At 39.0% G+C, this 22,647-nt stretch overlaps 1 protein-coding gene across 1 annotated transcript in view; it reads right to left on the bottom strand.

Annotated features, from left to right (window-relative positions):
* The window catches only part of pknox2 (pbx/knotted 1 homeobox 2), a 121,120-nt gene that overhangs the window by 49,983 nt on the left and 48,490 nt on the right, over nt 1-22,647 (bottom strand). Inside the window, exons 4-5 of the mRNA XM_042431854.1 lie at nt 6,226-6,335; nt 4,306-4,442 (exon numbers count right to left, since the gene is read on the bottom strand). Coding sequence (XP_042287788.1) covers nt 4,306-4,442; nt 6,226-6,315 — 227 coding nt within the window. The 5' untranslated portion in view covers nt 6,316-6,335. The remainder of the gene's footprint in view (nt 1-4,305; nt 4,443-6,225; nt 6,336-22,647) is intronic.

The following is a 22,647-nucleotide window of genomic DNA, read 5'->3' as shown; positions in this document are numbered from 1 at the left end:
TAAAGCTCACCAGTTAACACATCGTATCACATTTTTTTTACCCCGTGCACAAATAGAAATATGTGAACGCCCAGCAGTTGCTGCCAAAAAATTGTTCCAGCATGAAACTCCCTAAAACCACAAATGTCATTTTTACATTTCTGTCTGTCTATGGGTTACACAAACAAAAATGTGTGTTATTTAGTAAGCTTAAGGGGTGTTGGGAGGCTTTTTTTCCCCCACTTTGGACACAAACTGTTTCTCCCTGTCTCCAGTCTTTATGTTAAGCTAAGCTGACCATGTCCTAACTCCAGCTCCTTACTTTAAAGATAAAGCTGGTGTTATTCTGTATTTTTGTTATTGTCAACAAAGTCCTTAAAAAATAAATCCAACAATGTGTTTGTCCAACATTCTGCCCAGTCTGTGGCACTCAGCCCCGAGCCATTTGTTCTTACTGAGGATGTAATACTTGTCAGTATAGGAGCAATTGATAATTTATTGTTAGTTTGGGTCTTTTTCATTGGATTTGCTGACAATTATTATTCTTTAACACACAGACATGAGGTTAATATCCATCTTCTTGTCTCACTCTTAACTAGTAAGTCAGTCATACACCACTCCCCTGTTTGATGCAGCTCGCTATAGTTGAGCCGATGCTTTTAGCACCGCGGCTCCACACAAACAATACAAGCTGCTGCAATTGCTCTTCCACTGTGCATGTTAAAAACTGTTTTACATTAATTAACGTAGGAACGCACTCAAGAACACAGATCCCAGCTCTTATAGAGGCACTCCAATCAAGCAATTAATGAAGTACATTAGGGTTATTAACATTAATGTATTCTCTATAGAAGACAACATTCAAATAAAGTCATCAGTAAGGTCTATACTGTATGTGATTGCTACAACTCTGGTTGTAGTTGCTGCTGTGAGCTTCTTCTGTTTCCTGTGTATGTGGTTTAGGGGAAGAAGAGGAGGAAAGTAGAGATCCAAAAAAACCCACGTGGAAGTGGAAGAGGGGCTGATTAGAATTGAGTCCCCCACCACCACCACCACCACCCAGAGCTGCTCCAAACATGGCTGCTCACATCAAAGGGAGCCTTGTATCTCAGAGGAGCTGCTGAGGACTTTACAGCAGCTCGCCTCAGGCCTGAGTGCGGGGGCTCGCACCTACTCAGACAGCGGTGGCGGATACCCGCCGGTGGGACCTGAGGAGCCGGGACAGACGGCCCAGCACAGTCTGCAATGTCATCATTACAGGACAGACGTTGCAGGGCAGCTCAACTCTCCTTTGGCTCAACAATTCTAGTTAGTTGTTGGTGCACTGCCTACACCAATAGATCACCCAGCTCGATTAAAAATGTCTGTATTTTGAATAATTTACTTCATAAATAGATAATACAAGCTCATTATAAGGGTGCATCAATATTCTAGTGATAAGCTGTGAGAGGAGTGAGGTGTTTTTTTTTTTTTTTTTTACTGGTGTTTTGGGTTTCACCCAGCAGTGATTTTCCTTCTTGTTTTCTACACCTAACAAGGTGGTGCCTTCGAGGGCTTCTACACGGTAAATAAAAGCATAAAATTTGCAACAAATGTCTGTAGGGTGATCTGTAAACATCCGAAAATAAGAGTGACAAAAAAGACAAAAAGCTTATCTAAAGTTCAGTGTGAAAATTGTCAGACAGTGTTCCAGACAATGCTTTTTCTGAGAGCTTAATGCAAATTAATTTTAAAGTCTTCATGAAATGTGGTGCAAATGATTATACATTTGTTATTGGGGTTATTTCGACCAATAACTCAAGAGCAAGAGAGGTGGGACGAAACATTAAAACAACAGAAATGATCGGGACAATACAACAAAGAAGTTAAAAGAAGACCACTCAATGCAAGAGAGTTTTTTGTAGCAATTTAAAGGAAGTCATTAAAGTTGCAAGATGAATTTCAACAGGAAAGCTGTTCCAGAGTTTGGAGGCTCTGACAGCCAATGCACAATTTCTTTTAGTTGTATATGTGGTGGATCTGAGATTGAGTATGTATTGACTCAAAAGCTCACAAATCACCATAGTGTGCTTTAAACATAAAAAGTATGTATGATGATTATTTGAAAACTTCCACATCCCCTTCGCTATTTGATGGTTTAAATGTGTTCATAATGAAAGTGTGGTGTCCCCCTTCACTTGTTCATGTCTATATTGTGTTATTACCTACACCAAGAAGGATACTTGTAGTAAACTAGTAGTTTCATTCCAAAATTAGGTCTCTACCTCTTGAAGAGTGATGCTTACCTTTGAAAATGACTGTTGGCGTGAAAGAGAAATAAATTATGTTTTACAATTAAAGTCTAGAGTCATGCTGAGACCTTACACAAAACAACTATATGTTAAGAGTTTGCCTGATGAATTTCAGGAGGCATTTTTTTAGCATTTTGTGGTTTAAATATATTTTCTGGATTTCTTTAGTCAGCAGTAGCATAGTGGTTATAAACCAGTGCAATGACCGGAAAGCATCTGGAAGTCATTCAGTCATTCATTCATTCATTTATGCATTCACAGATCCACTCATTGTCTCATCCTAATAATCAAAGTCACAGGGGGCAAGAGCCTATCATAGTGATCACCGCAGTCAGAGAAACAGCCTGACTATTGCCCGTATATCAAATGGTTATTTTAAAGTCAATTTATTAAAGTCAAAGAAGAGGAAATGGAGGGTGCTTCTGCTCAGCTTTGATGAGTGAAAGCATTTACTGAAGGTGCTCTTCGGTTTATGAGCGATACTAAGTGAAAATTGAAGGAGACACCTTTCAAGTACAATTTTCAAAAGCTTTATGTCATTGCTAGTTTAAGGGAACATATTAAAAACAACACTAGTGCTTTTGGCCTTCATCTGGAAGTAGCGCATCAAGCCAATTTAGTACAATTTCTTACAGCCAGCAGGGTGCAAGAGAGAACATGCAATAATTATTTCAAAGGAAGAACAAGTGAAAGGAAAGTCACAGGCAGAATAGTGCACACCGCTGGACCCAGTTTGACAAATTTTGAGCCAAATAGTGATATTATTTAGCAAAAGACAAAGTGATTAACAGTTGTAAAAATAAACTGGTGTTCACTGTGGTCAGTGCTCTGTGCTCTATGGCAACTATTTCGGAGTTCAAACTTTTGCATCTTTCACTTAAGACATATGTGTAAACCTATAATATAACTCTGTCTCCTTGAAATTATGTTTATATACTACTTAACAGTTTTCCCAATTACGTAGCAAACATAATCATATGTTTTGGCAGAAACATTTTACTCCTGAATTCAGTATCAACATTTATGCAACTTACCAGATGCAATAATTAACAAAATGTTCTCATTATGTTGACAGAAAACATAATTCCGCTGGCATTATGTATCCTTCAACACAAAGTTACTGTTGCAATTTAGTAGTATACAAATGTAATTTCTAGGAGATATATGGGATTAGATTTGTGTCATAATAATGGAACTTTCACAAGAATAAAAAAATAAACAAATTGAAAGTGAATAGAAATAAATTGAAACAAAAAAAATACCTTTAATTACAAAATATTCTCACTTTTCTTTCACTGATCGGAATTTCTCTTTTACAGTCACTTTTTCAGTTTCGCTGCAAATAGCTCCAAATATCTCCATATGTTGTTATTTGGACCAGTTTTTAGCACTGCTAATGAAGCTAATTCAGTGAGGAACACGTTTTTACTTCCTGTAAATTCTTCATAATAAAAGTCTCCCATTAGTTAGTCATTGAAAAGCTTTTAATTTGAAGCAGTAAAGCAGGTTTACATTGACAGTAAAGATACACAACTCTGATACGTAAAGATGACCAATCAGAACAGAGTGGGCTCATCGGGAGGGGGGGCCTTAAACAGACAGGAGCTAAAACAGAGTGTAAGAGAAACTGTGTATATTGAGGGGCTGCATAAAGGGCCAGTATAAGATAAATAAGGAGTTTTTTGAACTGTGAATCATCCCAAGCTACTGTAGTGGAGTCCAAAAATAAAAAATTTAGAGCTGAAATGAGCATAATAGGTCCTCTTTAAGCTTTCATGGGGGCAGGTGTTACAGGGCTGCATCCCCATTGGTCAAGTACTTTTGGGGGATGGGTCAATGGTCCGGAAGTGCAACAAGTGGTATGACTTACATTTTTTTTTGAGGTACTTTTTGTTTCAATTTATTTTTGTTTACTTTCAATTTATTTTTTGTGTTTGATTCTTGTGAGATTTACATGATTATTATGAGACAAATTTAATCCCACAGAGACAGGGTTGCTGTAGTACATGAATATCTCAAAGGTGATTGAATTTACCTGTAAACAGCTCTCTTGTCAGACTCAAGCTGGGCCTGGGGGTCAAGGGTCACACTGACAGAGGTATTTCCTGCTGCAGAGGCTGCTGGGATATGGACCTGTGGGGTCTTGGTGTTCTGCTGAGTGGTGCCCGTCATCTGGGGACAGAAAAAATAAACATAAAATGGATTTAATTTAAGCTACTACCACAAAACCAAACATCTGTAAACAACTGTAAAACAGGCCAAATTTGAAAATCACATGAAAATAACCTGTTTCTCAATCATGCACATTCCTTGCATTCTACTGCTTGTCATGAGCTTGCGGCTGCTTGTGTGGTCTAAGTAAATTTTTAATCACTTTTCAAAAGCAATAAGGTGCAACATGCATCTGATGCTGACAGACTACAAATGAGGATGTAGCTGGATTGAATCATTGTTGCTTGACAGGTCAGCAGCCTTGTAATGAAGCTGTTAAGCAAAATGAATGAGATAGGAAAGATTCAGTAATTGAACAAGGAACACTCAGGTCATATATAGATTCCTGTTAACGGATAAATATTCAATTAGTATTAAGCAATTGAACAGTGCCACTTCAGTGAGTGTGTTCACACCTGAGTTATCAGTGACCAACTTGTACTGAGATTACCTTACTGCTAGCACAATACATCTTCTATTCAATTGCTCTGAAGACAAGTGAGGGTTTAACATGGAATCATTAGAGAATCTGATCATTTCTTTTGGTGTTATTTGTGCTGTGGTGTGGACAGGAGAGTGACATGTTTTATGAACACGATCCATTGTCTTCTTCATCTTTTACCCCGCTTTCCTTTCTCTCTGAGGAAATGAGTCTAACAACCCCCAACCCACTGCCCCCTGCCTTTTTTTTTTTTTTTTGAGTCGAGGTGGGGTGGGAGGAAGCTTCAAGACTTAATCCCAGCACCAAATGGGAAATAAATTAGCTTCTTCACACTTAACTAGCTCTCATTTGCATTTGCCGAGCACGCAGACTGCAGCTCGGGAGCTCTCCCCTGGCACTAATCCTTTGGGCGAAAGCAGACAGAGGTGGTGTGGACGAGGAGGAGGGTTGAGGCGGTCGGATGAACCTGCTCTGCTTCCCCTCCACGGGATGGTCTGCAGCATTAGACAAAGCTTGGGTCCAGCCACAGTCAGGCTCCATTAATTACACTGACCTGTTGGTGGCATCACGTGTTGTGTTGAACACTGCAGGCTGGGGCATGACCTTTATTCCTCCACTTTGTTCAGTTAAACTCTTTGACATACAGTGTGTATCACTCTTGCACTCATGTCTTAATTATGAAGTGCAAGTCAACCTCATAAAAAATCATTTAAATATTCCTATAGACACTAAGACATTATGTTTTATAATGATATTACTGTAGCTTATGTTATTTTTACTCTATTTTTATTCTTTGTCACTGGCCACTTTAAGTGTGTTGTTTTCTATAGTGAGTTAATTGTAACTCTATTGTACCTTTTTTCTGTATCTGTATAAACATAGAGTCTCACAGTTTATTTGTCTTTTATTATCTGCCACAAACACATTCCTAGACTTTACAGTGCTATGTGTAAATGGAATTATTATCATGTGATTACTGATTTAAAGCACCGGAAAACTTCAATTTTTGTTTTTTCTTATAGCAATAAATAATCATGACTAAATAAGCAACAATTAAAGTTAAGATTTGAGGACAAAAAACTATAAGCTAAATGCTTTTAGATTGCTAAATTCTGATTGGTGCACGGAAATATATGACATCCCCTATTTCCAACTGAGCCTTTCCCACTTCAAATCAGCAAAGCAGAGATAACACACATATAAAAATCTGTCTAAATAACCAAAACTGTTCTGACTTTGGCATTTAAAGTGGTATGAGCTGGTACTATAAGTGCTCAGGTACATTCTGATGAAGCCTCTGACCTGTTGGCTCTCCTGGTACGATGGTGGAGGAACGCTCTGGGTGGTGGCCATCATTGTCACTGCAGGTGCTGGGGACACATGTTGCATCATGGGATAGCTTCACATTGAGACTGGGGAAAAACAGAAAAAAAAAGAGACATGAATCAAGTGCAAGTTCTGATTGTAAATTCTATTACAGCAACAGCCACCAGGTGCTGCTATGATTAAATAATAGATGGGATTTTCATGCAGCATCTCACTCTCTTCCCTCTCACAATTCTTTTTCCCCTTCTCCATTAACTAAATTATTTCTTTGCCCCTGCATGTATTGCATGGAGCTGACAGAAGGGCTGGGATGATGTATTGAGTGATCTAACAACACTTCTAAAAAGACAAAGCAACACAAACTCAATCATGAAGCCCTTTACAGAAATACTTTACATACCAGCAGGTTCATAATGACACCGCAAACAAACTCGACTACTTGTTTACCAATTACATACTGCCATGCTTGTTTGCTAATTACAGTTGGCTTTAAAGCAACGCATCACAGTGGAGTCACCTTGGTCGTCTGTATGTGTTGGCTGCTGGTGTTGTTGTTACGCTGTTACCAAGCCAATCAAGAGGGCTAATTAGGGCTCTTGTCGGTGGACTAATTGCTATTGGCCGGAACCCCACAGGGCTGAGGGCTGTACCCTGTGGAACACCGCTGTAACCGTCGCTCCCACCCCCACTGAAGGAGCTAATTGGTTCAGGGGTATGTTACACACACACACACACACTCATACAAACACACACACATAGACCCCCTACCATCAGCCCATCTTACTATAGGCAAGCACAGCAGGTACTCCATCCTGAAGCCACATATAACCTATGTGTATACGCTGCATGAAAATGTCCTGTAAATTACCCATTTGACCAGAGGGGAAAGGGTGTTTTGATAAATGTGAGGGCAAACTTTAATAAACCTTTTATTCATCAAACAACATTGTTTTCTTTAAAACATAAATTTAAAGTCCTGATCTCTTAACTTGATTGATTCAGACACTACAAAGGTCAATTTGGTGCTTAAAATAATGGTGCGGACCATCAAATCAACATTTTTTCAAAGTCCAAATGTTTGCTGGATACCTTGAGCCACTGAACTTGTGAATGCCTTATAATGCCACATAATAATGCCTTGTGTGGTCATGAAGGGCAGGCAGCAATTACAATGGACTGATGCACATGGACTGAATGGTATTGACCTGGAGGAAAACGCTTGATTATGAGCTAGTGAAATGGAACTGGAACATCTGAGCAAAATCTCTGCACTGGTTGCAACATCCGTTCAGAGCTACTGCCTCAGGAAATAAAAATGTGCAGTAAATCCGCCTGACCACTAAAGCCAAGGATTTGCAGTATGTGACTCTGAGCCGTGAGGTTATGGCCTGATGAAAAAGAACTATAATAATCATATAATACATTTTACAAGAATGCCATGCAAGGAAATATTATAAAAGGAATATCATTCATTGGTATCATACAAAATGAAAACATACCATTTAGAACAATGACCACATTATAAATGTATAACTGAATATTACAGACACACTAAGTGGGATTATTAAAAGAGCATTAATGTGATGTTCATTCAGCTGTATGCTTAATTCTGGCAAGAATGAACACTTTTACAGAAGTATTGCACAGAACTCCTGCTTTCAGTGTTATAAACCGTCTGCTGCATGCTACAGTCTCACACATCTGTGTGTTGAGCCCTGCACTCCACGAATAAAAAGACACTTTTTGGGTAGTTTTCAGATTCCTGATGCCAGACAGGAAGTGATGCGAACATCTCATCCCCCTCTTCAGAATCAGGACAATACATGACAGACGTTCCCCGCCAGTGAGCTCATCCCCCACTGAGACCCAGACCCTGGCAATATCTCTGACTGGAAAAGTCAAAGACAAGAGAACTGGCTGAGACCCTTCTCGATTAGAGTGGCATCCGAGTCCAGCACTGCTGCCAAAATTCAGATGTTAAATGTTGGTTTAGTTTCATTGACGAGTTCTAATTTGGGGTTTTAGCTGCAAATCTGCATGTTTTATCATGTCATACTGTGCTTGTGTGAGCTGCATATGCATGTATTCAGTGCAGCATTATATGAGCATGACTGTTTGCACTATGGGTGTTCACACATTTGTGTGCCATGTGCATGTCTCTGCAACTCATTTTGTGTACTGATTGCGTCTTCTGGTTTCTGTTCTCATTCCAACTATCAGCTGAAAGGCATCTTCTCTGTTATCAGTCCTCATTTTAATTGCAAATGCAGCGAGCGTGTTAGTGATTAAATGGAAAATTGCACATTAATTGATGAGACTGAAGATAAAGCAATTCCAATTACTGCACAGTATTTTAGGCGGCCTCTCAAGTTTCGCCATCCCTCGAAGGAACCAGCCACCAAACGCCAAATTTAAGCAGGCAATCGTGCATCCATAAATACACACACAGACACACATAACATGTGCACAAACACATGCCATACCATGGCTGCTGAGGCATGAATGTACATACAAGAACAGACAAGAACACTGGAAAAAACAACAAACAAGACTTTCAATAGTGTAATCAGATACACCAAGAAACTTCCCTCATGAAACTAAAAGTATAAATCTCTCTCCTAACATCTTGAAAAAGGAGACAATAATCGTCAGGCAACCACTCTCTGCACTCACCAAAGGTGTACAGTTACACAATAAGTGGTAAAATTCATTTTGAGGACAAATGACATGTTTGTTCCTCAACAAAGGCCTTTGAATTATTACAGAGTTCATAATGCATATCAATTGAAAAGTGCCTGTAGTCGCAATCAAAATTCAAAAGCAAGCATAAAATGGAAAATGAGAAGTAGGCATAAAATTATTCCAAGAAACATCAAAGGGTTCCGTGAATTTGGATTGGAGGCACTCGTACTCTTTCATCGGATTCTGTGCAGTAAGAAACGCTTCTATTCAGCATTCAATTTTCCAACAATTCCCAGGCATAGAATGGGCCTCTGCTGTATTGATGTAAGGTTAGTCAGTGGTGTAGCTGCAGTTTCACCCTGTTTACCACCGGCATTGAAATGAAAATCCATATCTGGTCACATATGATGTGATCACTGCCTCTGGCCTTCACATTTCAACCATGTCCGAAGCTTTTTTCTTGTCCGCTTTGGTTCGAAGTTGAATATATTGTACAATGCTGTTCTCCTATTAAATGTAGAATGGAAATGCTTCCTGCGACAAACCAAGGTGATGAAAAAAAAAGAAAAATGATCCTACTTGTTATTTAAACACAGAGAGCAGCATCATGGAGAACAGTTCTCACACTCCAGATCGTGACCTAGCAGGGGTCTCACACCACTTTATTAAAATACCTGTGCTATGCAAAGATGTGTCTCTGTCATGTTGAAATATCAACACTTCACCCTCTGCAGCATCAGACTTATGAAGCAGTGAAGGGAGGTGTTACACAAGTTGTAGAGCACAGGTAATGAATTCATTCCTCACATGTAAAACTGAAAATAACAGTCGGAGTCGGCTGTTTGATGTGACTGAGACTGTGATGTTCTGCGCTCCTGAACGCAACTCAACTCTCCTACCAAACCAAACATGGGGCGATGATTGGAGTGGAGAGGATGCAGCATGATGAGTGTTTACAACCCTGAGTGTTAACATGAGTATATAAGAAAACAAGTCAACAGACATGCTAGTGGCCATGTCAGGCTGTATTTAGGCATAGTCATATGCTAATATGCTCACAACGACAATGTCAACATGCTAAGAAGGTATAATGTTTACCATTTTCCATCTTAGTTTAGCATCTTAGCATACAGTTATAGCTGTATTATCATTGGTTTTGTTAGTATTCAGTTGTAAACCGAAGTATCACACAAAGTCACAGTTTGACCTGATGATGGCGCTAGATGAAAGGTTTTTAAAATTCATCCTGAGGAGGACATGAATGTCTGGACCAAATTTGATGGCAAAACATCTACATCAATACTTGTGGAGACATTTCGTTCAAAACCACAAATGTTGACCTCATGGTGGCGCTACAGGAAAAGTCAGGGGATCATCAAAGTCAGTAGGTTGCATCCTCTGGGAACTATGAATTTCTGGACTAAATTTTGTGTCAACCCCTCTTGCAGTAGTCGTACTCCACATGAACCAATGTGATGGACTGAATGACATTGCCGTCCATTGTGCTATCCCATTATTGAGTCTAAAAACACTTTTCATCCTGAAGATGTTGCAACATGCCTTTGTATTTTAGGTACTCTAGGTGTTTTTTTTTTTTTATTTGACCTAGTTTCATTCATTCTCATTTAACTTGACTCATTAAAGCATAGATCCAATGACTAGAACACAGAATAAATCATGCTGATATTTACGTTTATACTCTTGTATTTTATGTAGTATTGATTACTTGGAGCATTCAAAATTTTCCATGTTGATGTTTTCACCAAACTAGTAGAAGCCTGTCAGAATCACATGCTTTCATTACCCACAGAAATGGTTTGAAAAAATAATGAAATAATCTCACAAGGGCAGTCTGAGAAAAATCAGCACAATTCCCATGATGCCAATTTCTTAAAAACCAAAACAACAACAGTGCGAAGGCTTTTCTGACTTAACTAGTGATCAATTGGAACCGCTTCTCAGAATCCTGAAGCTTTCCATAAATAATATCTCGCTCATATTCATGAAAACAGACACAGCGTATCACAGTTTTACACCCAAGGCTAGATTCAAATCCAAATGTTGAACTGGTGACAGATTTCAGCACTTTAACCCACTCTGATACTTGATCCGATCTTACATGTATACATGCATGAAGGAGAGAAGCAGCTGAATGGCTTTTCTGTGGAAAGAAGGAGCGGAGGAGATGTCATTTGCATTTCCTCCCATCAAAATCTCATTTAATCTGTCCTGTTTGAGTTTGTTGGTTAGGAGGTTGACCTGCAAATGCAATGAATAACATTTGGAAGTGGGTATGTCACCTTGGTCAGATATTATGCATCTTGAGGCCCTGCAAGAGAGGAAGATGAATAAATAAATCAGGTGTTTTTGAATATGAGTAGGATCTAATCATCGCCTTATTGTCAGGCCTGATTTACAATGCAAACACCAGGAGGCGAGGCCTTGATGGCGTTGAGTAAAATGGTGGAGGGAAGGGCAGAATGGTAATGAGAGTGGGGCCGAGGAGGGGGGCCCTGTGTACACATTTGTGGTCGGACTCAACACAGAAATCGGAAAACACACAGATCAGAGCGCAAACACCCCACATACACATGGGAATGGGCATGCATGCAAACACAGACATGTATATTAATGCACAAATGCCAACACTAAACACAGACATAGCAAAGCTTCAACCAGTGTCATCCTGAGGGCAGTACCACACACACTTCTCTCTCGCTGTAACGTGCAAGCACACATACATTCATACACACACTTAAAGGCGCAAGTGCATACACAGCCGGAGGCGAAGATAGTCTTACCAGGGCTACAAATCCCCCCCAGGCTAAAGCGAGCTCCACACACACTGCAGCCAGGACGCAGTCCACACTCCCAGACCACCTCATTAACCTGAGCCAGCAGCCCTCCCTCCACCCAGCCTCGCAACACCCTGCTCCACACCAGCCCACACTTACAATTCAAACTAGTATCATTTATTCATCTGCTCTTGTTGATTGGACTCATCCTCACCCACAAGGTAGATGAGGCATGGATTTGAAACTCGGTGAAGGACGTTTCAACATTGTTGTGGACATTGTTAAGTCTGGGTTCAGCCAAGATCAAATGTGGCAGATTGATGTACGCTGTTGTTTGAAAGGTTTCATCTCAGGGGTCAAAGAAGAGAAGTTTTTATGGGATTTCATATCTCTAAAGTGTTCTGGAAGCTGCTCAGTGTTACTATTATGTATGGCAAATATCGCAGCGAGGGATACAGAGCAAGGTGTTCTGATGTTGAAGTAAAACATACAAAGAAGGAGAAGTGAGCACTTCTGTGGTGACTGCTTAGCTGAGCGTGTTCAGATTTAGATGTGAAGCAAGTCACAAAAAGCAGGAAGCAACTCACCCATATGCACACTCACTGAAGAGATTTTACACAAGATCAACACACTGTTGTGTTGCTTGCTGCTCATGAACCTCGAACACTGAGTTGGCTATTGAAAAGGGACAGTTAATTAAATGATTACAAGCCAGAGTCAGCAAACGCAAATTGGTATGTTCAGAATTTGTTAAGGCCTCACAAGGTTAAATCTCCACAAGGCAACATCACCCTCAGCAGCTCAGTGAGAGGAAACTAAAATATTTTTACTCTTACTGACTTAATACCCATCATCTTTGTCAACATGATGCTAGTTTCATGAAGAACACTGAGTCCTTTGGCATTTTCCTATTCTCACTCAGAGGAATGGCTTCACTAAAAAGGTTCTTTTCACTCGTCCTCATCCATTTCCAATGACATTTTATACTTGAATTTTAAATCTATAACCTTTCCAGTGTATTCTTTCAGACTGAACTTCTTAATGAACATCCTTCACATATTCAAATATGCCCCACAGCCATAATGAAGACATGAGGATTTCCCTGGGGTATGACAGTTTGCAAGATTCATCGCTTTCTTTCGAACTGCTGACAATGGCGTCACTGGTCCAATCAGACTGCAATTCTTGTTTTCTTTGTATTTATGCAAATGTTTGTTTGGATATTACGGATTCCAGTTTGATTGTGTTCCTTCCTGCTTTTAAAAATTAGATTAAAGTCTCAAGTAAAATGGATAGTGGTAAATTTACAGTACAGTGGAAAATTTTTGTAATTCCCTAAGGACAGGTGGTTTGCATGCAAATAACCTTATTAGCATAGCTAAAAGCCCTTATTATAATGAGGCAAGTTTATTTTCTGAAGAGGCTAAACATATAAGACAAAGATGAAAAGAATATTCAGACTGCAGGTAAATGATTGTACCTTCTTTAATCATCTGTATCAAGGGGTACCTGATTTTTAGCCCTTTTTCTAAAAACTTTGCTTTCTTTCTAACTTTTTTTAGTAAAGTGGTATTCATGTCACTACTCTACTAATTAGGGCTGGGTATCAATTCAGATTTACCAAATCAATTCAATTCCGATTCACAAGGTCCTGTTTCGATTCGATTCGATTCGTTATCGTTTCCCTATCGATTCGATTAGGGATATTTCAGTACCAATTTTGCTTGGATATGAAAGACATTCTCAGAGAACTAATGCTGTAAATTGTACAAGGAACCCTCTACCTGGTGCCTTGTTAAAATATTAAGGTTTACATTAGCAGTTCCATTAATGTTCTTTTTATTTAACACGAACACAGTACAGCAGACAACACAATATGGTGCAACTCTACAGTGAGTATTGAGTGACCAGATAAGTGCTTTCTTGATTGCAGTGTATAACCACCAACTTTAGATTTTAAATTGAATCAGCAGGCAGCCAGTGTAAATAAGGTGGCTACTAACATACCTGCTATAATGTAAACAGCACTAATACCTCAGGAAAACATACACTTTGCTGTGATTTCCTAACAAAGCTTTCGTGCAACAGGCTTGCCTTCAGTGGAGCAGCTCCCGCCATGTTCAACGAGATCTGGCCACGAGATGTCATGCTACGAGATCTCGCACAAGGAGATCTTATGATGTGACAATGCTGTGGTTAAAATCTGGTTAGGTTTAGGCACAAAAACCATTTGGTTAGGGTTAGGGGAAGATCACAGTTTGCATTAAAATGTTAACTTGAAACGTGATTACCACTTCCTTATAGTTAGGCAACCTTTGTCGTCATGGCGACAGTAAACACCATGTTACATTTTTTTTTTAAATGCCCTGACTCGCACTTGGAAATAGGAAGTGAACAGTGGTTGAAACAGGAAGCAAATCGCAGTCTCCAGTAGCTAAGTCCACTTTTTGCCATTTAACTATCTATCCATCCACCCAACCATATCACCTTATATAGATATCATTTGAACTGCATCACTTCTACGGGTCATAATTAATACGACTGAAGGCAGATGTCTGGATTAATTTCAGATTTAAAATCCACAGGAAAAGGCACATATTAAAAGATCGCTCTTGGATTTTATGAATCGATATCAGAAAGTTTAAACGAAGATCGATTTGAATCGGAAAATCGTTTTTTTAAACCCAAATCGTGTCAAAAGTAACAAACCCACAAAAATGTGGGATTTTACTAAGAATTTCATTTTAACTTGACACCTGGTTTCTGCAATACACTGCTGCTTAATGTTAATGGTGTTCTTTTATTAAAAACATTTAAATATTAATTTATACAAGTTGTACAAAGCACTGAGTTGAATTTATGACAAAAAGTTGTTTTATATTCATTGTGCAATCAAAGATTTTCAGCACCAAAATGCCAAAAATGATCACAAAAATGTTCAACAATGCATAGAGCATAAAATACTAAAGACATATTTTCTGATTGATTACTGTGTCATGTAACGATAATCAATAATCTTCTTAATTAGTACAGAGATCCTCATGACTGTTGGCTCTTCCCTTGCGCAAAAAAAAAAAAAATCGAATCCAAGATCGAGTGAGCACTCATTAATGTGAAAACCAGCTTCCCGTTGGCTACAGCTCAAATATGCCAGCGTGGAGGTTTGTGTCCTCCCAGTAGGCTGCAGCACACTCCTCAATCCTCCTTCATAAAAAAAAAAAAAAAAAAATTATAATAATAAGAACATGGACATGCTCCACTACATGTATGACGCACACATGGCAAACATCGCACATGGCAACCAAATGGTTGTCGGACCTGCTTCAGTGAACTTATTTTTGTTTCAGCTCTGTCGCGGATAAATTTACACAAACTGGTGCTGCATCATTTCCTAAAACAAACACACACACACACACACACACTCGTACAGGCACATGCACACACACACACTCCTGGGAAGGGGGTGGGTGGAGAGTGCCAACATTGCGCTCCCCTTCACCAACAAAAATAGCACTGCAACAGCGTCTGTATGGTGCAAAAGGCTCAGAGAACCATGGATGAGATGGCATCTAGCAGAACGTTGATCTCAAGCCATATTCATGAAAAGGATAAGTCTGGTGATATTCTGTTTTGTCTTTTTGTTGACAAATCCAATAAAAAGACAAAAACCCAACATTGAATTGATTGTACTAACTAAGCATTGTAGAACTTTCTATCTAAAGCTTGATATATCGTATTTCTCTGTGCCATAGAGCTCTACTGTTGTCCAAAAACACATCAATGAGCCACACCATTGCATTGGGCTTCATAATAATGAACATGGGTACTGTAGTTTATTTTGAGTCAATCCAACATCAGTGTCCAATGTAACATTTTTTCCCCACTGGCCCACTTGGCCAGTAGATCAGAATTTTACAGGCCACTTGTATATTTTTACTGGCTCGGCAGCCAAAAAATGAATATAACTCTTTTTTTTCCATAATTTTGATGATTTATTCATTGTATAAATAATATGTACAACATTTAAGTTCCCTTTAGTTATGAATATGTAATGTTGGTATATTACACAAATATGCAAAATATAAAATTAGGCACATATCGGATCAATAAATGAACGGTGTAGGTTTCTCCATGTTTTGTGCCAGAGAGTATGGAATTCACAGGGAGATGGATGACCTTGATAATAAACTCTTCAGTCAAAAACTGAGACAATGCTGAGAGATCTGCAGAAATGTACTCGTTAAGATAGAGCAGTGAGAGAATGAACGTTTGTTTGTGTGCACGTGTTCACTCCAAGCTCATTCTGCCTGCTTCCGCGAGCCACCTGTCCACTACAGATACAGAGGTGAACTGTGAATGAATGAATGGAAAGGAGAAATGCAGAGGAGGAAAATGAAACAGAAACTAAGATGGTCTGTCTCCACAGTAAATCATCTGTTAAGTGTTTGATGGTTATTTATTTGCGCTTTAGAGCATAACCGCCTTGAAACAATCAGAAAATAATGTTTTATGTTCTCTCTATCACTATTTTGCTCTCTCTACCGCCGCTCCCTCGACTCACTCCACCACCACTGCTCTCTCTCTCTCGCTCGCAATCTCTCTCTTTTTCTCTCTTCTTTTTTATTTTAATTTTATCAAATCAGATCTGATTTCCGCTTGAACATGTATGGATGCATTTGAAAAGTTGCCATTACGAGTAAATAAGGAGGAAAACAAGTGAAATCCTACTACCATTGTTTGTTTACATAGCCTCTGGAGCAGGCTGCTGAGGAGCAGCTTCTGGAAACTGACCAATCAGAACAGAGCGGACTCATCTGAAGGGGGGGCCTTAAAGAGACAGGAGCTAAAACGGCCTGTTTCAGACAGAGGCTGAAATGAGGGCCGGTATGATATAAATATGTCCCATTTAAACCTGCAACAATTGATTTTTTGGCAACTTGGGTGCAGTGGAAACAAGTGAATACAACACTGACATATTATCACCTTTTAGGTTGATATGGGAACTTAAAAAACAGCCACCTGGTGAATATAAGTCCACTTTCCTTACATATTTATTGATCTCCACTACAGTAAAGTTGCCTTCCATAAAACCAAAACAGAGATAACTGTAGAGTTGGGTGATAATTCTCTGTGTTCTCTATGGACAACTATCACCTACAAATACATCACGTGATCCATGGTTAATATAGAACTATTTATTTTAGCTGCTTTAAAGTTGGACTGAGATATATGTGTAGTGTTCCGATCCAGATGATTAGAGGAGTAGTCATTGGTACATTTGGGATGTAAAGCTTTTATTAATTCTGTCTTAATTAAGTCTAAGAACATTGAAGAAGTGAACTGATGTTTCATTAAAGCCATAATGTTCTCTCTACCAAAGATTCATTGAGGTCTTAGTATGGAATGTGGAGGCAACTATATTCATGTCCACTTGCATGGACCTTATTATCTATTCAGCCAACTCCAAGAATAGCAGCTAAGGCATTTTGATGTTGAAAGGTGGTGTGGGGCTGAGTGCGTCCTGCAGTCAACACACACACACACACACACACACACACACACACACACACACACACACACACACACACACACACACACACACACACAGGAGCATTTCCTCTGCTAAGCTGATAACCATCAGAACACTGAAGGTAGAAAAATTCAAGCTGAAATTGGAACGGCCAAGCTCATGGAGAGGAAATGTAATCTACAAGAGTTTCCCTGCTGAATCCTTTCCAGACGCTTTGCTTTGCTCTCCCCCCCTGCCCCCCCACCACCACCACCACTTCAGTCCCTCTCGTCCTCCGCTGTCATGTTTGCTGGCACATACATTGTGCAGCTTATCTGCTGTTGCATCTGCGAGGTTCTTTTTTTTTTTAAATGGATACCTCCTTATCACAGTCAGTGAGTACCATCCGTGTCACTCCGGAACAACTTTAGCTACTGGTGGAGCGACATGACTGACAATTGAATGACACAGGATGCAGGGGGGCTTGTTTGCTTTAACGTTTAACTCTCTACATGATAAATTACACAGTCCAGTGTGGTGGATGCTTTAATATATTAAGTTGTCAACTCAAACTTCGGAAATGCGGTTTTCCTGAAGTGATTTCTGTGGCATGTTCAATTATTATTTATGCATTTGACAAAGTGGCTTTTTAACCATGTGGTATTACTTGTGTAAGTATTCTGACTATGGCCAGAGGGTTTAAAACGCACGGAGCGGTCCACCAAGTACAATGAAAGCACGCCATCACCTGTGCTTCTGAAGCTAGTTGCTATAGTCAGACTTGGTATATTTACTAAAGAGAAAAACAGATTAGAGAGCAGTGTGGTTTCTAAACATAGAAATGACTGATACAGTAGATGAACTTTGACGTTAGCAGATGGAATCAACAGCGTTTTGAAACTAAAAAATGAAGACCTATACAATATATTAATACCATAGTCCTACAATGAATATTACCTTTGTGAAACCTGAACTGAACAATTTTCTGTCGCTGTGTCAGACAGGTGTTGATTCAACATGGTCAGTTTTTTCAGGCTGTAATTTGTCATGGTGTTGTATTAGATCGGGGCATGCTCACTGCGCATATCTAGCGTGTTTGGTTTAAAGGACAGGTTCACAATTTTTCAGGTGTGTCTTAAAAACAGTCAGCTGTCACAGTAAAAGAGGTTTTCCTTTCTGTAATCATTCCTCCTGTTCATATTTGATATTAAAAGATCCCCTTCAAATGTGCTTTCAATGTAAGTGATGGGGGCCAAAATCAGTGTGTCAACAGTCATTTTGTGCAAAAATGCATTTAAAAGTTGATGTGAAGCTTATATGAGGCTTCATCAGTTTGAGTTAGTCATATCAAGTGGATATCTGACACATTTACAGTCTTTTTAGAATCAAATTCCCTCTTTGTGTTTCCTCTGACAGTGTTTCCCTGTTGAGCTGTGGTGGAAGGATAGTAACAAAAAGAGGAACTTTGGCACTAAAAAAACTGTAACATTGAAAGATATCTACGTGATTTGACTCATTTGGACGCTGAAGCTCCATATTAGTTTCAGATAAACTTTTAAATATATTTTTGCACAGGAGGACTGTGGATTTTGGCCCCCATCACTTACATTGTAAGTGCATTATGAAGGGATCTTCTAATGGTCAGTATGAACAGGAGGAATGTTTACAGCAAGAAAAACCTGTTTCAATGTTCATTTGGACTCCTGACTGTTGTTTTAAGACAGACTTGAAAAACTGTGAACCTTTAAAAAACATGTGTCTCATGTGTCTCATTTGTCTCCAACACTAGTGTATTTTTTCCCTTATCACCAGGAAAACTCCAAACCCGCTAATGTTTTCGCTGCTACCTGTTCTTAGGGCCTTATTTCTTTCTGGGAATAAGTTGTAAGGTTTGTCCTGAGGGTGGCACCAAAGGGTTTATCCTCTGATGTTTTAGATTCAACATCCAACCCTGTCTCAAGGAAATTATGTTATTTATTTGTTTTGCCAAATACATTTTGCAGGAAATGTTATTGCTGGTTGGATTGTGTTCAGTGGCAATTTTGTGAAGGAAATGCTGCATTTTTGCACAGTGTATCAAGTGCAGCACTTTGACACTGGAGACCAGGGTTCACATCTCACGTGTAGTTAGGTTCAGGCAACAAAAGCACCTTGTTTATTGATTGCTGTTTTTAGATCCTTACTTGAACCTGAGGGTGGCACCAGAGAGTTTTTTCTCTGATATCTCAGACTCAGCTCATCAGGCTCAGCTCTATGTCAGACTTTCCTCAACTTCATCTAAGTTCTACTTATTTAGACTGAGCTGTGTTATATGCCTGCTGTTGCCATGTAAACATGTTAGCATTTAGTGTGTAAAGTTTATCATGTCTGTTTATTAGCACGTTAACAATAGCTATCCAATATACCCTTACCACTTTATACTGAGAAGATCTTAAAATCCAAATGATGTTTAGTCTGGCATACATAAATAGGGTGAATGTTACCATGGGAACACAGCTAATGCACACCGTGAAAATCAACAAGACATGTTGGTTCAGGTGTACACATGCTTCAGGAAGAGAGGCTCCAGATAACAAGGTTTTCTAGTATGTAGAATGAGTTTATTGGGCTACTGTATGATGTATTATGATTAATATATGTATACATAACAGTACACTGGTGACTATGTGAATTCAGCTTGAGTATATGAAAATCAACACACTACTCAAGATGAGCTACTGAAATGGATGTTTACAGTCCATCTCCAGAGATGGTGCAACATGCTAAATACAGAAGTAAGAAATTCAGCTGAAATTCAGCTGAAATACTTCTGCATGACTTTATTGATTTTCATCCATTAAAACCGGCTGCTATTTGCTTCCATGTTCAGCTCCAATTTCTTCACTTCATTTTGGAAATTTGTACCTCCAACACATTTGCAAACAACGGGAAATGACTCCCTGGGTAATAATATTTTCTGTTTGTTCTGGATCTGCCTGTTAAACAAGTAGTTGAACACATGTGCGATTATCTATAGCCCATTAAAAGCTGGGGAGAAAATCCTGAACCGTGTTAGTGGCAGCAGATCCCTAAGCTGAATTGTCCTGGACTCCTGTGAAGGTGTGCATATGCTGAAAAGTGGAAATGTTCTACCTAACTGAAAGTGAAATATCACTTTAAATGGACCCAGGCATCTGCAGAAGGCCCTGGCCACCACCACCACCATCAGCACAAGCACACACACACACACACACACACACACACACACAATGAGATCAACAGAAGGGAATATTTGAGGAGAGTGGTGGGGGATTAATGAGAAGGGGATTAGCAGGTGGGTGGCTCTCTCTCCATGCATGTGTGTGTGTGGGTAGTGTTAGCCACTTGAGTGTCAGCAGAGCTCTGGTCGTGGAGGGGAGGGAGGTGAGTTTGTCTTGGCGGGAAAAGGCAGGCGGGTAGAAGCTAGACAGAAGCAGAGGATGACTGAGCAGACTGGTATGCACGACAGGTCTGAATTGAGGAGCCCAGCCACGGTAATGACAGGTCAGACTCTTTGAGCATGCCGAGCAGTGAGTAGATAGGGGACATCTGGCAACTTGGTTTGGTAGAAGATATATTACTTGCAGCCAAAGTTATCCAAGGTAATTCGTGTTCCACTAAAAGCTATATCTGTATATCATAAAAATGATTAATACTGTTTGTACTTCATAACGACCTGTTGTTGAGATACTTCTTAAGGTGACTGTTGTTTAGATGTCACAAAGCTAACTATTGTTGTTTAAACATCATCAAAATTGAGATTTACTGTGTAGGTAATGGGGGTGTATAACAAGCTGCTGTCTGTATCTGTTTATTTCACAAAATATATGTATTTGGGCCTACATTGGAAGTTGTTAGAAATCACCTAGACATTCATTTTATGTGTTCTGTGTTTTCTACTGCCATTTATACTCGCCTTATGTATAGGTTTAGCTGCTCACTATATAATATAATATTTACCATATATCTCAATTAATCAAATAATATAGCATGATTTGTATTTTAACCCCACCTTCAAAAAAAAAAGAAAACTTAGTCTCAGTCAGTCAATCAAAGCTGTGTAACTGTTAATGGTCCACATGGAAATGAATAGTGATGATAGAACAGGAGGTAGAAGAGTACAAGTCAGAATTACACTGGACCATGTCACATGATTGCATGATTTTGCTTTGAAAACTAGAGGTTGTGTATATAATTGGAGGAGATCCAGATGAAAATAAAGCATCTTTGAATTTTAGTTTAGTCAATTTTATTTCAAACATGTAAAAATAAAAAACAGATAAAAACAAAACAAGAAGAACAATAAAATGAAATAAACAATAAACCTCTACAACAAACTCAATAAACATAATAAACAAAACAAATTAAATATTACATGTTCAAAAAGGAATAGGAAGAAGTATACACTTATTTATTCCTTCCCCTTTCTGTCAGTTAATGCAACCCTTCCTCATCCATATACCTCTGAATTTTTTTATTTTTTTTTGTATGTCTTCTTGAACTGATTTATCTGTGTTCTTTGTTTTAGCTCCACATCCAGACCATTCCACACATTCACCCCACAGATTGAAATATACATACTCTTCATAGTGGCGCCAACACAGAGTTTTTTTAAATTAAACTTTCCTCTCAAATTACAACCCCCCTCTCTGTCAAAGAACATTTTTTGTGTATAACCTGGTAGTAGATTATTTCTTGCTTTATACGTTATTTGTGCTATGTTAAATTCTACCAGATCCGTGAACTTCATTGTTTACTATCCTTACGACTCTTTTTTGTAGTATGCATAATGGCTGTAGGGTGCTTTTGTAGATGTTACCCCACACCTCCACACAGCAACTCAGATACATCAGTACAAGTGAACAGTATAGATGTGCAAGATGTGCTGATCCAGAATGTGTCTTGTTTTTCCTAGTATTGCTAGTAACGTTCCTTGCCAGCTTTGCTAGCACATATCTTATATGAGGTTTCCAGCAGATTTTGTGGTCTAATATCACACCTAGAAATTTATTTTCATATACTCTTTTCATATTGACATTGTCTATCATCACTTGTACTTGAGTGTTGACTTTACAATTTCCAAACAACATAATCTTTGTTTTGTTCAGATTTAATGACAATTTGTTCATGTCAAACCATCGTTTTCATTTTATCATTTCTTTTATGATCAACTCCTGCTGTAAATTCTTCCCAGAACAAAGTTGTCCGCAAATAATACAAATTTCAATATTTTTGATTCTCTACATATGTCATTTATGTAAAAAATGAACTATTTGGGGGCCCAATACTGACCCCTGAGGCACTCCACAAGTAATATCCATGCATGTTGACTTATGGTCACCTATCTTTACAAACTGTTTCTTAAGTAGCTTCTTAACCAATTCAGCACCACCC

Source organism: Thunnus maccoyii, chromosome 13 (assembly GCF_910596095.1).
Source record: "Thunnus maccoyii chromosome 13, fThuMac1.1, whole genome shotgun sequence".
NCBI lineage: Eukaryota > Metazoa > Chordata > Actinopteri > Scombriformes > Scombridae > Thunnus > Thunnus maccoyii.
Note: the sequence above shows the minus strand (reverse complement) of the source record. Positions and strands in the feature narration are given on the sequence as shown.